The sequence below is a fragment of the Pholis gunnellus genome (genome assembly GCF_910591455.1).
Source record: "Pholis gunnellus genome assembly, chromosome: 1".
NCBI lineage: Eukaryota > Metazoa > Chordata > Actinopteri > Perciformes > Pholidae > Pholis > Pholis gunnellus.
In genome coordinates this window covers 27542872-27561867 of record NC_136528.1, presented here as the reverse complement: position 1 = coordinate 27561867, position 18996 = coordinate 27542872, and the positions used below count along the sequence as shown (strand labels likewise).

General features: G+C 42.9%; 1 protein-coding gene across 2 annotated transcripts in view; it reads right to left on the bottom strand.

Annotated features, from left to right (window-relative positions):
• rhpn2 (rhophilin, Rho GTPase binding protein 2) overlaps positions 1–18796 on the bottom strand; it is a 28521-nt gene extending 9725 nt beyond the window's left edge. For both annotated transcript variants that reach the window (XM_079161430.1, XM_079161431.1), the window contains exons 1-7: positions 18634–18796; positions 13703–13818; positions 9154–9282; positions 3841–3916; positions 2651–2728; positions 2254–2378; positions 1222–1388 (exon numbers count right to left, since the gene is read on the bottom strand). In XM_079161430.1, coding sequence (XP_079017556.1) covers positions 1222–1388; positions 2254–2378; positions 2651–2728; positions 3841–3916; positions 9154–9282; positions 13703–13818; positions 18634–18699 — 757 coding nt within the window. In that variant the 5' untranslated portion in view covers positions 18700–18796. The remainder of the gene's footprint in view (positions 1–1221; positions 1389–2253; positions 2379–2650; positions 2729–3840; positions 3917–9153; positions 9283–13702; positions 13819–18633) is intronic.
• Positions 18797–18996: the final 200 nt, after the last annotated feature.

The following is an 18996-nucleotide window of genomic DNA, read 5'->3' as shown; positions in this document are numbered from 1 at the left end:
TCCACATAATGACTTCAGTATGCTGGTACATTAACCGTAATTACGGACACACCGTCTTATACAGATGTTTTAAAAGGTTCCACACAGAGAATTAAGTGATCCAGTTAGTCAGAACATCTACTTCTTCCTTTCCTCGGGCATGCTGCTGTTACAGTATCCAGTGCTGGCAGTGGGCTCAACGTCTGTGTGCGTCTTTCATGTTGTGCCAAGACACAAACCTTCTTAAATTAGTTTTTCATGTTCGATGGAAGCAACAAGACCATCTGCATTCCAACTGAGAACGCCTCCCCTCTTATTTTACAGATTAACAACCTCTCAGCAGAGAGATGTAGACAACTTAATAACAGAGCACTGCCTCGCTAGTCCTCGTCTAAGGTTCTGCCATTGTTGGCTGGCTCCTCCCGTCCTCGAAGCCTCTTCCGTGTCCCTGGCTAGACGGCACTGCAGCAGCACTTCTACAGATAGCATCCCTGCCTATCACCTCCCAGCTTAGTTTATTGCTGGCCCTGTACACTGGTAAAAATGTTCCTCATAACAACATGATTGTTTTACTTAGTAGAAGCCTACATTATAGCCATCAAAGCAACATCACCGAAGCCATGGCCTCTTCAGAGCTGTAATTATACTTCAACACTCCTCATACTGCCAAGTCATAATTCTATCAAGACTTGTCCGAGCTTCCTGAAACCTCAGAGGGTTGGGAAACCAGTTTGTATGACGGGTGCTCCTCTGGAGCTCAGCCACATGACAAGAAGCCAGAGAGGCATCAACGGCATTCATTCTTCGTCATGGAGCAGAAGTCAGAGGGTGGAGGCTGGCACACATTATGAAAATAAGGCTGTGTTCATACCAGTGCACTTTTCCTGGAAATAGTGTGTGCCTTTTTAATGGCAAGGTTATTAGGAAATGTCTGCAAGGGGAGAGGATGATTTACATATTACATGTTTCAAAGAACAAAACAATTAAGGTGTTAAAAGTGTCGGCTTCATTGTTTAGTAACCATTCTCCTGTCTTTCTTGTTCTTCCTCTCTTTACTTCAATCACTTGTTTCTTACAATGGGAGCATTTCAGCTTAGTTTCTCCCATTATTTCCCTCGTTTGAACTACTGAAAGCAGAGATCACATGGGATCACAGGTAAGCCTGGTCTTAAGAAATAAAGAAAAGAGTGTTGTGTCTGTAGTATCCGTTTAAACCAGTTTATGACTCCTATCTCTTCCTACCTGCACTTTTCTGGAAGGAAGAAATGGCCTCCTCCAGGCCGGCTATCGTCTGTCGGTTACTACGGGTACCGATCTGAGAGTACAGGGCGGCCATGTTGAAGAGGATGCTGGCCTTCTCCAGGGACATGTTCTGTTGGCACACCGGCACTCCTGTGAAGGAGTCGTACCTGAAGGAAAGAGGGCATAAGTTGTCACTATACTGTATATTTTGGTAAAGCAGGAATCAAAACAGTCTCAGAATCAGGAATTTAACAGGTAAATACAGGAGGAATAAAAGCCTGTATGCCACAATGTGTTGTGAAAACGCTACATCACACCTAAAAAGATGTGAGTGTTTAAGCCTTTCAGCCAATATTCTCCCTTCTCTCTTTCTCTGCTGCATTAATGACATGCATTTAGCATGAAGTCAATTACGGGTTAGCGGCTAAAATTGCTAAAATAAATAAATAATATGTGTACTTCATTCAGACGTTCATTCTTGAGTTTAAAATATCAAAAAGAATATTCTACAGTTAGGGCAATGTCTGACAATGTCTGCTCATGTAGACCACCGGTCTTCTCGCTCCCTTTCTAAATAGAATTTCTAATCTGCTTGTAACAGGTGCAAAATGCAGCAGGAAGGTAAAACCAAAATTTAAACGCTGCAGTCTTTATTATGCATCTCTCCTATGAGACAAAGCACAGCCTGACGCCTTCTGGCAGAGATATACCAGTTGATCCATGGATTTAAGGCTGTAAAATGACTGAGCTTTTGGCTTTTAAGTTCTACGGCTTTGGAAAACCCCGGTGTAGGGGCTCAAGGCAGCTAGATTAAAGAGCAGCGCAGCTTTCTTCATAATATTCTTTGCTCAATCCCTGTTTTATCACTTCTCACATAACCTCACCTGTTGCCTTTCCGTTTAGGGTTTGGAAGTTAAGGTACTGTTGATGTCATTTGTTTTGTAAACCAATGTCCTATGAAGAATTTCATGTACTGCATTCTGATAATTGCTCTTAAAAAGTTGGTGTTAATTAATAATCATTGGTGTGTACCAGGTGAAGAACATGCCAGTCTGGCGGGTTGGGGAGAAGAATCGGCTTTCCATCAGAGGGAGATGGCTGGAGTATTTTGCCAGCAGTTCCACCCCGGCCTCGTCTCGACTTGGCGTCCTGCAGGCCTAGGAACACGGAAGTAAAGAGATCTGATACAGTCTGCAATGATGGTAAACTTATTGTAATGAAGATGCACAGCTCTGTTGTTTAAAAAGGATCAGTCCTCCCAAATCACAGCCAAAACTTTTTTTCTTACTGAAAGTAGTGGTCTTTTATTATCATTATTATTATAATTGTTTTTATATTATGGAGGCCGCTAGAGTAAAAAAAGAAAGCCACGTATTAGAAATGATTAACATCTGATATAAAATCAGATCAGACTCTGTGTGTACACTACCTGTCGCAGGTCCATCAGGTCAGCAATCTCATCTTCAAAACTGTTCCCGTCTTCACTGTAGTGCTCCAAGATGATGTCCTGTCAGAATAAAAAAACAACTCAACATCTCAATACAACATTTTCCTGGCTTGTAGTTGGGGAGTGCTCTAGTGCTTAACCCTGTGACCTTTCGGTTACCTGCCGGCTACTCTCACAGCTAAGCCACTCCGCCGCATCATTCCTAAATGCACACAGAAGCCCCGTCTGACTGAGCAGTGCCAAGTGGGGCTGGTGAGCGCTGCCATTCTGTCAGAGCCGGCCAGTCATTAAGACTAAGGTCGGTGCGATTACGGTCAATGAGTAGAGCAGCATAAACGTGCTCATTAAGTCGCACAGTTTCACAATTCTTGCCCACAAACCAGAACAGGATGCATGGCCCTGTAAAGGTATCATCAGGACATTTACATAGAGAGCCTCCCCGCATTGGGACACAGCCACATGATAGCTCTAATAGCACAATAACTACTGACCCACTTTGGTTAACAAGACAAAACGTTTTTTGGTCCGATGATTTATTGTTCCTGAACGAATAAATGGCAAAGATAATGTAGTAGCTGGAGTTCAGGGCGCAGACAATGTGACCCAAATACTTCAAGGAACACAGTATTGAAAACACTGACTGCCAATGTGGGTCATATTTCATGAATGTTAATTATCAGTATGTATAACCCTTTATCTACATATTTCTGTCCTGTTACTATTGGCTAGTTTCCATTTAGGATAGCTATTCCTCCTTGTTTATAAAGTCTTTGAGAATGTTCTCCTTGACATATAAAAAAAAATGGCAATTTTGGTTATTTGATGACGAAGACATGCAGGTGAGAACCAATCCTTTAAGCTCTTTGGAGCTCAGTGAGTTGTTGCTTACATCAAAGAGCTATCTTAGCATGAAACATACTAAAATAAATACCAATTCCTTGTATGTGAAATCATACCTGGCCAATAAAGCAGATTATGATAGAAACGCAGTTTAACAACATCACATTATTCTGTATCTCTTTGCTCCAAAATGTCACCAGAGCTAAAGGATTTTTACTGAAGTCAAAATGCCTGCATCACATCAAAATAGTAAATTCAGAATGTCAAATATTCATACACATTTCCTATAATCAAAGGGTGGTGTGGTGAAGCTGTAATTGTTGCTTCTGTACCTTGAATATAGTGGAGAAATCAATGTCTTTTGTCTCCTTCAGACCCAGAGCAATGAGGGGGATGTTGGCTGTTTCCCTGTGAGCAAAAAGAGAAAAAGAAAGATATCATGATCAGTCATCATATGCTCAATGCAATACACATAAAAGGAAATATATTTGAGGTTTGCAACAAGGACAATAAGTCAGTAAATGCTGACAATACAGCAGAACTTTACATACAAACGGACAATGCCGTGATTATCTTAATGTGATTTATGTACGCACGGCCAAACAGCTAAGCAAGAACAAAAGCAGGCTCTAAGGTGTGGTGCAAGATATCAAGCAACAAGAAACTCCCTTTGGCAACAGACTCAGCCTTGTTAGGGATATCACGACAATAACAATGTCAGATTATAATAAATATATATATATAACGTGCAGTGCCAGGCTTTGGTACCTGAGAAAGTTTACATTTTCATCAAATCTTTAGTGTAGCTTCACAGAGGGGAAGTCAGGATTAGACAGATGGTGCTGTAAGCAGACACTTTAGGAGTTAGGATTTAAAGGTGAATGGGGCCCCCACGTCTCCTCGTGTTGTAAAGCCTCACATCTCTCTGTTGATAAATCATTGTGGAGTTGCAGCCGTGCTTCAGCAATGCTAACGAGCAGGCTCTTTACCTCCTATTATTTTTACCGACCAAAAAGCAAATAGAGGCTGCCATAAAACAGCGGGTTTTCCCTTCTGCTCTCAGCTGTAGCTATAATGGTTCAGAGTTTTTTTCTGGCTGTGTGAACCTGGAGGTCCTAGCTGCTGACAGATGGAAAGTAGGTTCAGCTTGTTATCAGAGAGGAGGAAATACAACCTGACAGATACCTGCTGCCGATCAGACAGAGTTGGTAGAGCGAAGAAAAGAAAAAATCCCCCTTCTGAAAGCAGGAGTGAGGTGTCACTAAATAAATTGCCCTTTTAAAAAAGAAAACAAGCTTGGGTTGCTTCTGGATTTGCTGAGCATTTTATTCTTCAAACTTCTAAAGAGGACAACAGCAGCCCAAACTTCAGTCCCCGTGGTGTTTTAAATCAGGACCCTCTCCAACAAAGGGATCAGAGATTTGGCAGAGCCTTCTCCCTGCATGCAAGACGTCAAAAGCACAGGGTTCGGAAAAACAACACCGTACACACTCATTCATCACTTGACGATAAGGCAGCATTCCTCTGGCATACTGGCTCCTTGAATCACAGAAAAGCTCTCACACACACACACACACACACACACACACACACACACACACACACACACACACACACACACACACACACAGTGTCAGTGTGCATGACATGGAACAGACGACCATCGCCACAGCAGTCAAGCGAAACTCTGGTTTTAGCTACGGCCCTTAAGCCCTTTACTGAACATCAAAACTCTGCATCTAGAGTGGTTTTGTTTTGCTACACAGTAGACCGATGTGTTTCTGGCTTCCTGGCCTCTTCGGCTCCCACAGGAGTTGAGTGGTGGCTTGTGTAAGTTAGCCACAGTGCGAGTCTGCTTCAAAGGAAAAGTTGCACATTTTGGGAAGTACGCTTATTTGTTTTCTTGCCCGTAGTAACATGAAAAGGCATCTTCTCATGTTTGCCAAATAAATATGAAAGGAGAGCAAGGAGACAGGGTTGGCTTAGCTTAGCATAAAGACTGGAAGCAGTGGGGGAAACTAGCCCGACTTTTTCCAAAAAGTATGAGCAAAATCAACCTACCAGCACCTCTGAAACTCCCTATATCTCAGTTTGTGTATTACATAAACGACATATGGTTTGCAACAAAGAAATGGGTTTTTTTTACAGTTAATTTATTCATTGAAGTCTTATTCAGTAGCCTGATCAGAAAGCAAAACAAATGTAAGAAATTGTGATCATACTTAACCATTTCTCCACCTATCTATTATTATCATTATTCATTGTTGGATCATTAAAAGTACAGCAGTTGTCAGAGGTTGCAAAAGCTCATCTCTCTAACAATAGATGAGCGTAAATCATTCTTTCGCCTCTATCTCAGCAGAGTTAATGTAGCGTCCGGTAGTGCTGACATCTCTATCTTTTCACTCGTCAGCACTTTTGCTGTGCTGATTCAGAAGGTCTGTAAGTAAGTTCAGCTTGCTGTCCAGGTCAAGAACATTACGCACAGCAACCGAACAAACATGTGCTACATCACAGCACAAGTAACCTGTCGGTACTGTGAGTGACACTGAAGGAATATCACACTCATAAATGTGTAGAGTAAGCATGTTGTTCAACAAAGTGCTAATGGATAAGAGGCGATGATAAGATTGTCAAGATACAGCGAGTGAGTAGCCGTTATTATTCTCATGGGGCGGTTGAAGTGGGTCTCTAACGTCATGTACAGCAAGCGTGCTACACCTGTCACATATAATGCGCTTTCTGTCGTGCATCACCTCATGCTAGAAGCGGCTGAATCTGGTCTGAGTGAGAGGTAACCTCAGAGAGGAGCTATTCACAGGACGGCGTGCTGGTGGGAATAGCCTCGAAATGGCGAGGAGAGTTTTTTTTTGTTTCCGTGCTTAAGACCGAGGTTGTATTTCAGGCTGAGAGGAGGAACTCTCCATTGTGCCTCTACACAACGTCATCCCACTGAGACACCTGCTCAGACTTTCTCAACATATCCAATATTCCCACGTGCATGCTATCTGTCCGCCTGTATGTGTTGGCCTTTTGTAGATCTGCTGGTGTGAATGTGTTGACGTGACCACTGTGGCCCGTGCACAAGCTCCGTCTTCTTTTAAAGACAGACAATGGTGGCCAGCTGATGGTAGTTTCCCAGCATGCCTATTGTCTATGGATGGAGCAGGTGCTTCTTTCTAAGAGCCCGTCAAGGAGGCTGGTGAGAGGCTGAATGTTCCCACACTCGAGTCCATCTGAGCCCATGTGACAGAGGACACTTGGGCCTTAAGATTGTACTGAGAGGCAGCTGTTGCATTTTGTCCACTTCCATGTAATTAGTAAACTAAATGACTTTTTCTTAGTGGCTGGTGTGCAATGTGTTCTCCAAATCTAAAGCCTCTGTGGATTCCTGAGAGGTCAAATCTATCTTCTTACTAAATTCTAAGTCATGCCTGTCTAAGAAGACAATTTATTAAAACCAGGAAAAAGACCCCTGATCCCCACAGCACCGTGCGTGCCAATGAAAATTGTTATTGAGGGTTTTAGGTCATCTGCAGATTTAATGTAGCTCATTAAAAAAAAACAGAATAAATGTTTTTAGGATGAAAAGAAACAGCCTGATAGCAGCAGCTTGGTGCTTTGGGAAAGAAAACATCCGTCAATGATCCTCAGAACTGGTACCATAGTTACCACCACACAACAACCCATTACCCACAATCCTCCACAATCTCCCTCCCTCTTCACTCTGTTGTGATTTGTTGTCATGGGCAACATAGCATCCTCTACAGAAGTGTGTTGTGGTTTGTGTACGAATGGTAATCAATATAGGCATCATACATTTATTTTTATAGTGTGTGGATCACACATGCTTGAGTATATGTTTATGGATTTTGGCATTTCCTCATGTGCACCTGTGTGAATGGGTAGTGCAGGTTTAGTGTTAATAGCATGTGTATAGTGCATTTATTTATTCTTGTGTGTGTGTGTGTGTGTGTGTGTGTGTGTGTGTGTGTGTGTGTGTGTGTGTGTGTGTGTGTGTGTGTGTGTGTGTGTGTGTGTGTGTGTGTGTGTGTGTGTGTGTGTGTGTGTGTGTGTGTGTGTGTGTGTGTGTGTGCCTGGGCAGATGGTCCATGGAGGTGTTCTCAATAAGAAGAGCCACCTGGAAGCAGAAACGCTTCAATCAAGAGCTTTTAAATCATCAGAAATCCTGTTAACACTGTCTCATGACTTGTATTTGAAAGTGTTACGTCCGTAATGGAAATCCTGTATCGCCTTTATTATCTCTAGAATTGAGCTCCCGCCACTGTAGTGTTTGCGTTCAGTCAACCAAGTGCTGTCCTTCACGAGGCACCATAGTTTAAAGGTGCAATGTGTAAGATCTGGACAGAATTTCCATTTAAAACATTGAATGAATGAATTAACACCATCAACAGAACGTGAAGAGGTTGCAGTGTTGACTTAATGTCAAAGACATCTATGTATTGTGCTGCAGAGATATCTACTGAGGTCAGATGTCTCGCTGAGTAGCCCCAGCCTGTCATGTAATACCACTTGTACCTCAGGAGGCGATAGTGAGTCACTCTCGTGTCCATTTTCAGCAGTAGGTCAAATATTGCGTGTTCTTGCCTTGCTGTTAGTTAGTAGTTACCCCCTTTTTATAAATAACTGTTGACTGTAACGCGTGTATCCTCATAGCATACATACTGTATTTTCATCCACAGCCCATAAACTTGGCTCGTCTTTGAATAAAGAAAACACCAGAAGCTTTCACTGTCACCCACGCCAATACACACTCTATGATCAGACCGACAGAGAAGCTTTGAATCAGATGCTTGTCTCAGTTTGCATGCAAGTTCAGCTCATAGTTTCCTTGTTGCTGCGTGCATTGTATCACAAAAACCAGCCGGTCCAGTTCAACAACAACAAACTCATGCACTTTGTCTTCATGTATTTCAACAGGCCTCCCTCTTCCGCCATACACCAATTTTCTCTGCTCCTCTGTCATCGAGTGCCTTTCATCTGGAAGAGTTCATGATGACTTAACCACAGAGTATCAGAGCCAGATCAGTCTCTTGTTGGCACTCTGTGTCTGTGTTATTCTTCTTCTGTATGAATCGTAGTCTGAGATTCAGATCTGCAGATTATTTGCAAACTGGGATTACTTTGACAAGTCCTCACTACTTTGGAAATTAGAATTAGATTTTGTTTCACATTAAGGTTTAATATTGTTGGGTCAATGTGAAGAGAGCACTGGTGCCCAAGTCACATGTGTCAACCCTGAAAAGCTCTGGCTGCTGTGCATTGATTTAACATGCAATCTATTTAATAACCTCATCACAGGATGTCAGCATGAAGGTAATAACATCTTAATTGATCTAGTATGCAAGTAATTACATTGCATTGCCTGCGGATGCATTGCTACTGGCGGATCAAAATCGCATGTCATTTCTATTGGTGATTTTAAACCAACAGTGCAGAATAGCTGTGTGTTTTATTATATCTTCATTTCACTAATGTTCTGAACAAGCCTGTATGGCAGGTGTCGACATTTCTTCCTTTTTATGAAGATGTTTGTCACTTAGAAGTAGCTCACATATTGCACCAGCGGTGGCCGTAGTGGAATCAGTAGTAGCAAAAGAGGGAGCAGTAACACTTGGACTTACTGGGTGTCCTGGTACACCTCCACTGAGCTGTTGAGTCCCTCCAGCTGTCCCATCAGCAGCTGCAGGTTGGAGTTAACGTAGCTCAACTCCAGCAGAACCATCTCTTTCACCTTGTTGTTGGACGTAGCCCTACAGATTGGAGAGGAACAAAAAATTAGAAGACGCAAAAGGGTCACGAAATGTTTGAAATAAAAGAGAAGAAACCAAACGTTCCTGCAGCTGATTATTAAAACTAGCGTGCCTCCCCCGCTATTGTGGACCACAGACCTGCGTCACTGTGCCCTGCTGTGCACTTGATTTACCCTCCAGCACACAGCAGCTTTACCAAGATCTATGAATCACAGTTGCGATCCCTGTGTAGTACAAATGCGATGTGATCGCACAACTTGGAGAGGTCGGAGGTCCACTACATTTCAATATTATTTGCTGTACATTTATGTAAACAAAAGGTTCATCTTGTACACTACACACGTGTGAATACTGTACGTTATTTATGTTGAGGTGAGTAAAGACTAGCGCATTACACTGACTGTGTGTGTGTGTGCACAAGGGGTTAGGGCTCACTGCACAGTAGAGATAAGGTTGAGATAAGGTTGTAATAATGTGTGTGTGTGTGTGTGTGTGTGTGTGTGTGTGTGTGTGTGTGTGTGTGTGTGTGTGTGTGTGTGTGTGTGTGTGTGTGTGTGTGTGTGTGTGTGTGTGTGTGTGTGTGTGTGTGTGTGTGTGTGTGTGTGTGCATACAAAGACAAAGTGGTTGGATCCTTTGTAAAGCAGAATTTATGATGCATTGTTTGTGAAACTGCATTTCACATGCATCCATAGTGATACAAGGTAACACACACACACACACACACACACACACACACACACACACACACACACAGTGGTTTCATTTCATCCTTATCTGTGTTTTACAGTGAATCCTAAAACATTCGTCACTAATGGAAGACATCCACACGCACACACCCCAACCCCAAACTCGTTCTAGAGATGTTTATGGTCTGTCTGCCTGTCAGCTGGTCTCTCTCTCTCTCTTGCTCTCTCTCGCTCTCTCTACCCTGTAATTACAGAGGAAGTGATTTTTAACAAGAATGGTGAGCTGTGAAGAAGCACTGGCAGGCAGGAGTTTAAACATAATCAGTTAAGCTGAAGGTGAAACAGACAAACTAGGTTTCTACTGAAGTATAGTCTTTAATGGCTGATTTTATTCTCTTTTTTTGGTTTGTTTTGGCATTTTTACCTTTGACACTTTCAGAGACAGAGACTGGAGATGGGGGATTTTATGGCGATTCTCAGCCATAAAAATGTTACAAAAGTTACAAATTTTGCAAAGTTTGTGACACATATGGATAATTTGGCCTAAGCACTAACAAACCACTAGTACTATTATATCTAGGGGAAAAGTTGTTATGACCGTAAATGACCCAAACTCTGTTAAACTAAATAACGTGACCTTTCATTAAAATGGAGCACACATCAAAATGTTTTAGGGAATCAATGGAGTCTTCTTTAAATCTGGTTCACTCTGCACTTTGGTCTCGATTCTTGCTCTTGAAATTACCGCCTGCAGTCGTTCGCTCCATAAAACACATTGGAACATAACCGGGAGGTCAACCCCGGCTTAGCGTCACTTCCTTTTGGCCTGCTGAAGGGATTTTGAGGAGGTCTGGCCTGGGGAAGCCATCAGGGTGGAGGAGGTGGAGGTGCTGTGGTTTGGGCAGAATAGATGCCAACTCGCCAGCCCAGAGGCTGTTATTAATATCTCATTTAATATCTAATATCATCCCGCAGAGCGTGGGAACGAGACTGTAAACCAGCAAGTGTGGTTACACTGAAGTTCCCCCTGTCCTCTTTCCTGTTTTCATATGTTTTTGGCAGAGTGACAGTATGTTGCGTTTTTCCTCGAAGCTTTTCATCAGAAGACGGATATCCGGTTCTGATGATGATTGGAGTTGACAGAGATAATTAGTATGTATTACATATCAAGCTTTAAAAGGGCAGCCCACCGCTGTGACACATGAAGTTCAGTTTACTCATTATGAGGCGGTGTTGTATCGTCTTCTGTGACTCTGAGGGAGATTTCTAAAGTTTGAAAAACAGCTAAACCGTGAACTCTCAAACCCAAGTCAGAGGAGGTTAAGGAGAGAGAACTGGTCCGACTAGAAGGACTCCACCTGTTGCTGATAGAGAGAGGAATGCAGAACAAAGGAAAAGGTGAAAAAAAGTAAGATTGACGGCACCAAATGAGAAAAAGGTATGCACGCACACACGCACACATTTAGAGTGTACTAAAGAAAAACAAGGATTTAGATTCTTCATAGGTCATAATGACTCAAACTAAACTCTCTTAATGAGACTTCTCTGTTCTGGAATGATTTGTTATTTGATGCAAATCTGTTTTTGACGTGACAAGTCAGGTGGATGGTGTAAATAGGTAGGAGAGCCACGGAAACCCTGTTATCCACACACAGACGGAAAATCACAGGAACAGTCAGACTGCAAATGACCATAAATAAAAAAAAAAAGCTTAGTGCATACCTGAAACTCAAAAATGCATCCAGACTGTTCCCTGTGCTGCAGCTAGGCTAGTAAAGACACACACACACACACACACACACCATTTGCCCCTGGCCTTGGCTGGGCAGACGATGTGAAGCACTAGAGGAATGTGGAGGCCTCTGAGGCTGACAGTAGGCTTAGACAGACCTAATGCATGACACATCCACATATACAAGCATGCGCGCACACACACACACACACACACACACACACACACACACACACACACACACACACACACACACACACACACACACACACACACACACACACACACACACACACACACACACACACACACACACACACACACACTGCAGTATCCTCCCTCACCAGACTTATCTTAACACAAACGGAAAGAGAGTTGATCCGAGAATCCCAGTGGGGGAAGTTGAGGCTCCACTCTGTCAGAGAAAAGGTGCACCGCCGTACCTTTTTGTTTCTCCAGACTCGGTGCCTCAGAAGATACCACAGGACCTGTTTATTAATAGCAGGCCCTTACGGTTCACTAACCTTTTCTGTGGGGAACGTTATCCTTTTGCCAAATTCCACACAGAACAGACACAGTAACAAAAAGAACTGTATATCTTAATGCAATCCAATACAGTGAGCCTGCAATAATAAACACTGCTTTTATGAAGCTTATTATATTCCATTCCTGGAATAGCTTTATTCAACTCTGGACAGTTTTCCCCTGGAGATCATCTATAATTCACTAAAATGTTTTTCTATCTCCTCATTTTGTCTCACCAGGCAGCAAGCTGTTGACAGACCTTTTTTCCAGGTTGGGGTGGTTTTACATTGAAAAGATGTTCAGGGAAACAAAGACCCAGATTGGATATAGAAAATGCACTGTTCTTCTCTCTTATCCTCAGCAATTTAAAATAGAAAGAAAATTCTCAATCTCCAAAAATATACTCTTCAGATATGATGGCCTTACATTTAATTAAGTACTAAAAATAAAAATAAAACAATGATGAACCAAAATGTCAGCTAAGAAACTAAAGCCTCTGTCGCACAGACCTTTTTGGGAGATAAAAAAACAAAAACAAAAATTGTCTAAAACGAGGCAGAGACTAATTACAGGACAAGTAAAACAAAAAGAAAAGTATTTCTGAAGTCACCTATGTTTTATAGGCCGTCTGAAGCATTTGCCATGAAGGCCACAGAAGAGAATAACAGACGTAAAAGAGGGAAGGTGGAACTCTGGTGGAACTCTGGTGCACACGGCACAGCTGTTTACGTGCAATGGAAGTTCCTTAAGCATACAGTACAAACTGTGTAAACATGTAGCACTTCTCGACTGGTGGAGCGGAGCCTTTACAGTAAATTATCCTAGATATTATTTTACCAGTGACACCATGACATATTCCTGACAACACACGGGGATTCTGAAAGATGGTCTTTTGTAAGGAGAAGCCCCACAGCCAGACTAAGTAAAGGTCAGTAAACTTCCTAATTTCTCTCTGCTGCATTGTACCTGCTGAGAAATCTGATCTCAAATGATGCCATTCAATGCTACAAGAACAAGTATTTCCGCAGGAAGAAGACATCTCTTCATGTATTTTTAAAATGGAGACAAATATTAGTCTGAGGCTTCTTCTAAACCACGTATGACAATAGCTATTTGTTTTCTGCTCCTCTTCAAGACTGTTACCCAATAGTTTCTGTGTTGTCTCAAGTCTCACCAAGAATTCATGACAACGGATGACAGAACAATGAAGGTGATGAAGCCAGTCTGTCCCAGCATCAACAGTCCACCTGGAGTTCACAACCAGCACATAGCCGACTAGCAATACAGAAAGATGAATGACACATCTGAGCACAGAGAGCAGAGAGAGAGACTTAAGAACAGCTGGCTTTCACAACAAATGCCTAACTGTGAGTCCAAACCATCCTGCACTTTCCACTAGAATAATCCACATTGTAGGGAGTCGACGCATTAAGCAGACACAAATGTACAGTATGCATGCGGGTGTTCAGTTCTTACTTCAGCAGGTTCTCAGCTCCAGCCCTCATCCTCATCTGTTTGATGATCTGCTGGTTCAGAGTGGCTCGCTGATTCTGCAGTTTGCTTCGTCCGGTCTGGGCGAATGGGTTACAACCCTGAGAAAAGGAGATGCAGGAACAAACATGTCAGCAGAAGATTAGATCTTGTGTTATAAGTGGGAAAACAAAAACTGCATTTGCATCAAGAAAAATTTGCACTCTGCACTCTGGCGATTTCCCAAATTATGTTTTTTACGCTTATACAATCTTAAAAAAGATCCTCAATTTCCTTCAAGTCATTCAGAATCTGTTTTATTTTAACCTATATTTATTTATATCAGGTCAGTTTGTTGAATCAGAATATATCATGATATCAGTCGGGGACTAAGCTGACCAGGTTCACAGGTTTGTTCTTTAAACTTTCACCCACAAACGTCAATTCCCTCCCACAGAGCTGGCAAGATATTATTATTTGTTCAAAAGTACTAAATTGCTCGACAGCGTTTTCTCTGAATGTTCCTCTGACGTCAACATTTTTGTACATTTGGCTTTAAGATTCATTTTTGTGAATGTTTACTTTTTTCGTTGTTCCCTGAAGTAACGGTAAAAATGAAGCTAAACTGGGTGTGGAGGGAGCTGCACCTTGTTGTACTGTGCTCAGCTCAAACACCTGCTCTGACTCTCTGTGTTTACACTCCGCCAGTGTGTGGCTGAACTGTGTGTCCCTGTCCCTATCACAAGTGTCCAAGCCTCACTAAGTCAACAGGCTGTCACTCATACCAGCGCAGATAGACGGCCCTTAGACATTCATACTGGCTGACTCACAGCAGAGCAGAGGTGTAGTCCGTTACGGTACTTCAGATGCAGCATGATGCTCAGAAACCAGTCGGCTCAGTAAAACCTGTTAGTTTACAGTCCTCAACTTGGGACACATTCACGTTGCATTTATTTTTAAGTTTGAAGTCAGCAGCAGAATGAGCTTCAGTTTCTACACTAAGGAAAAGGGTAAAGAGTGAGTTACAAAACATATTAAATTAGGGGTGTAGGACATAAATAATACAAATATTTGTTGTGCCCGTCACAACCTTGTTCGGGAGATTATTTCCTTTTGAAATTCCAATTTGAAATGCCCCTTCCCTCTGTGCTGCAGTCAAGGTCCCTACTGACTCACTGAGCTTCACCATGGGGTCAAGACACACAAGAGGTTCACACTATCCCTCTGATCCCCACCTCACTAGTGCTGCGATAAGGATATAATCCCTCACTGGCTTCCCACAAATACTCATTTTGCACTTAAGTTCGTAATTTAATACTCCGTTCATCTCATCAATATTTAAATTATTGCATTCATTCCCCAGCCTCTCTTCTCATTCCCTGTCTGCCTCTACTCTGTCATCTGTCCGATGAAGATGAAAACACCCCAAAAATTACCATTAATAAACGTAACTGTTGATGCGCTACTGCTCGGAGGGATTGTTTGTATTCACTAAAGTCAGTCAGTGCAGTTGTGTTTTTCACCTGTCACAGCTTGTACATGTACATCTGAGTCATGTTGCTGATGCTCTCATCCAAAGAGACGTCCTGTAAGATGAGTAAGCAGTGACGGTGTTCTTCCCAAATACAAATTTCAACACGTCAGGTCCAATGGGTCACCTTTGACATCCCATTTTCTCTATAACCACTCCACTGTATTCACCCGGGTGTTCCTGCCCAAACACTTCAGTGACCTGAGGGTGTAATGATTAACCATTTACACAAATGAGCGCCTCCTTAATTACACAATGTAGCCGTGGGGGGGGGGGGGGGGGGGGGGGGGGGGGGGCCTGGCTGCAGGTAGCGGCGGCTATTCTTAGAATGACAGCAGGGCGAGGCCGTAGGCATACGACTGGAGAGGGCGTGGACTTATGTCAGTATGTTGTCACGTCAGTCATTACATCAAAACTGAGGTGTCTGTTTGAGTTAAGGAACAAGGGAGTGGCTCGTGGTTGGTAGTAACGCAAGAAGTATGTTCTGTTTCCATTTCTAATATGTAGCACAATGCGAAACTTCAACCCATGCTGGCATTCCTAAGTGATGACACTGACCCTGACGTAGCAACACGACTCTGATCAGCTGATCGGTGACCATTACATCGTGTCTCATCATCTAAAAGTACTGATGGTCCGATACCACACCTCAACCTCTGCTTAGAGACATTAGGACTTTTGTGTTTGGGATTGTCTTGGACATTGTTTTACAGTGCCAACTTGATGATCTCCAGCCTAAATGCTTGGGGGAAAAAAAGTCATACAGCTCAACATTAAATCAAGTGACACATTGAAGGGAGCCCTTAGCTAACCCACTGGACCACTCAGGGAATTGAACCCCTTCTACTCTCTGGCAAACTCAAACAGTACAGCCTTTCTCTGCGAGCGCACAAAATACTTCATTACAGCAAAACACAGAGACGGTCCTGTCCGTTATCATATCCATCAAACAGCCAATCATTTGGCGGTTGTATAACCGAGGCTTCGTAAATAACGTGTAGAGCTTCATGGTTCATGGCACAGTTGGTCGGATGGACTTACAGAATGTGTTCAGTACCTCAATATTCACGCCTCATCGTTATGAGGTGAACGTCAAGCTGAATTCATGCATGTTCCCTAATTGACATTGAATCTACTCCAATTACCGGGGACGCTTTGACAGCTCGCTCAAAAGGGGTTGTGCTTCATTCAACCCAGAGAAAGACATCTTTATATTCAGAGGAGTGCGGTGAAAGACAATATTCGATCGCAGCTCAATCTCTCATTTGTCTTTTTCCAATACAAACCCTGCTAAGAGAATAGAAATGTGTTTCCAAGCTGAGGGAGATTGTCTGGTTTCTGAAACCAGGACACATGTTGTCAATTTGTGTCTGTGGTCTGGCTGAAGGACGGCCTCGCTCCAGATGCTACGTCAATGCTCTTTCGTTGGCCGCGGAGGACGAGGAGGAGAATCATGCCGATTCGGCTTTTTGCCCTGCCATCTTTCCACCCAGCATCCGTCCAGTCGGAGCTCAGTCCACTGGTGAGGTGAAACCGTGGACGGCAGCCCTGAACCACAACAGCTCCCCGGGGCTTCAGTGAGGCCTTGTAAATCATTAAACTCATTTTCGCCCAAGAGAAGGAGGGTACACAGGAAAAATGGAAGCAAAGATCATCTTGGCTCCACTTGGTTAAATTGTGACCAAAAAGTTTCCAAATTGCAAATCCCTTTAACATGACAGAATTAGAATGCTGAACTCATTGCGTTGTGGTTTCAGCTAATGTGCAAGAGCTTTTTTTGTTTTACTGAGAAGGGTTTCTGCAATGAGTACAAAGACTCAAGAGTGTTCAACACTTGGAAATACAGAGGACGAAGGAAATGTAGAGAGGGATGGACACCTGATGAGACAGGATCTACAATGTGTGTTACAGTAATAAAGGACGTGATTGAGGTATTAGGCTCTACCATCATGTCTAATGGCAGAGCCAGACCCTGGCTCCCACTGACTTTTTCTTTATAGACACAGGAAGTGCAGCACAGAGCCTAGATCCAGACAGCGTTCAGAGGGGGATTCGGGGGGACTGAAAGACACAAAGGCCCTGTTCAGATGCCCATCCAAACAAGCTCGTCTATGAAAACCCTTTGCCGCATGGCAGACCGGGAGCTCAGTAAAAACACATTAGATAATCACTCAACCACTGCCAAAAGCTTTTCCCATAGCCTCAAACTAGACAAACTCACAGCTCTTGGAAATGTTACAGTCGCAGCTACGTGAAACTTAAAACTGGTTGGAGAGGTTTCTGTGCTGGTCCCGTAGCAGTACATGTTAATTACTAAATAATGATAGCGCAGCAGCATACTCATTTACATGATGAAAAGGCATCAACTTCAACACAAACACCGGCATGGTAAACACTTGTCTTATCTGATCAATCAATTTAGATAACCTGGCACTAACATGTAAATGTAATCATTCAGCTGATGCTGAAGCTGTAAGATACAGTTAATCAATAAAAAGGGTCAAAGGTCGGGGCTTTAGTGGCCTTACAATGTTCCCTTAAAACACAACAGCTATTTGTTGTGATTGCCTAAGGACAGGAGGCTAATCTGACCTTAGTTTAGCAGGCGTCTCATCAAAGCTTTTGAGGAATCAATCGCACACAACACTTCCTGTTAAATGCCAATCACCATCACACCTCTGACAACCAGCAGGGAACTGATGATGGTGATTATGGGATGTTTGGTCACTGACCTCATAGTCCCGGTTACTATCAGTAACTGCAGGAGATACAGCTATTCTTGGAGTAAAACACACACACACACACACACACACACACACACAGCTGAAGCTGACAGTGCTGAGGTTTCTGCTGCTGTTTGCATTTGTTGTGCTACATTTGAGACCATACAGTTTCTAAAAAAAAAATGACAAAAAGTTGACGTTTTCTCCATGTGGTGATTTATATACACCTTTGATTAATTGAATGAATTATTGGGTCGAAGCCATTAGCAAAACATAGCTTCTCTCGTCAGTTACCGTCACTTAGGTCTCCGACTATGTGAACATGGGAAGGCTAACTAACGTCCTGTGCTCCGATAGCATAACGACAGGTTACGTTAGTTAACGGCGTGTAAAAGTGACGTTAAAATTGGTCTAATATCTGGTGAAGACTGCTTCGTCAAAAACGCCTTTTGCATGCCAACAATGCACCGAGACAGTCAACGAAAATATGAAACATTTAAAAAGCTCCAGTCAAGCCGTAAACATGTCACAAACAGTAAGCTAACAGCAGGCTAAAGTCATTTTTTTTCCCACTTTCAAAGGTTAAAATGTGCTCCTTCTCAGCGTCACGTTACAGTGACGTACACGGATATATACCGCGAGCTATGCATGTTGTTACCACAGAGACGACAAACAAAACTCACCTTTCTGAAACAACTGCTGTTTCCTCTGCCTTCTTTGATGCCGTTTGGTAAAAGAGTGTCCGTCATCCTGAAGGCTCTGACTCTGAGACTCTCAGTGGAAAAACAAGCGAATAAAAACTGTATTGAAACCAGACCGCTGCCGTTCAACAGGTGGTGTCCTCTGTCCTCCAACTATGTGTCTGCTCTCACTCGACTCCACCCGGGAGTTTTCCTGCAGAAACCAGAAACTCCGCCCAAACGGAAAAAAGGATAGGTTGAGACTGGGTGGTGCGTAAAACCCAGAAAACCTCACCGGACGGTACCTGTTTTATTCAGGTTTTAGGCAACATCAAGCTACCACCTCGTTGAGCCGGCTAGACCTTA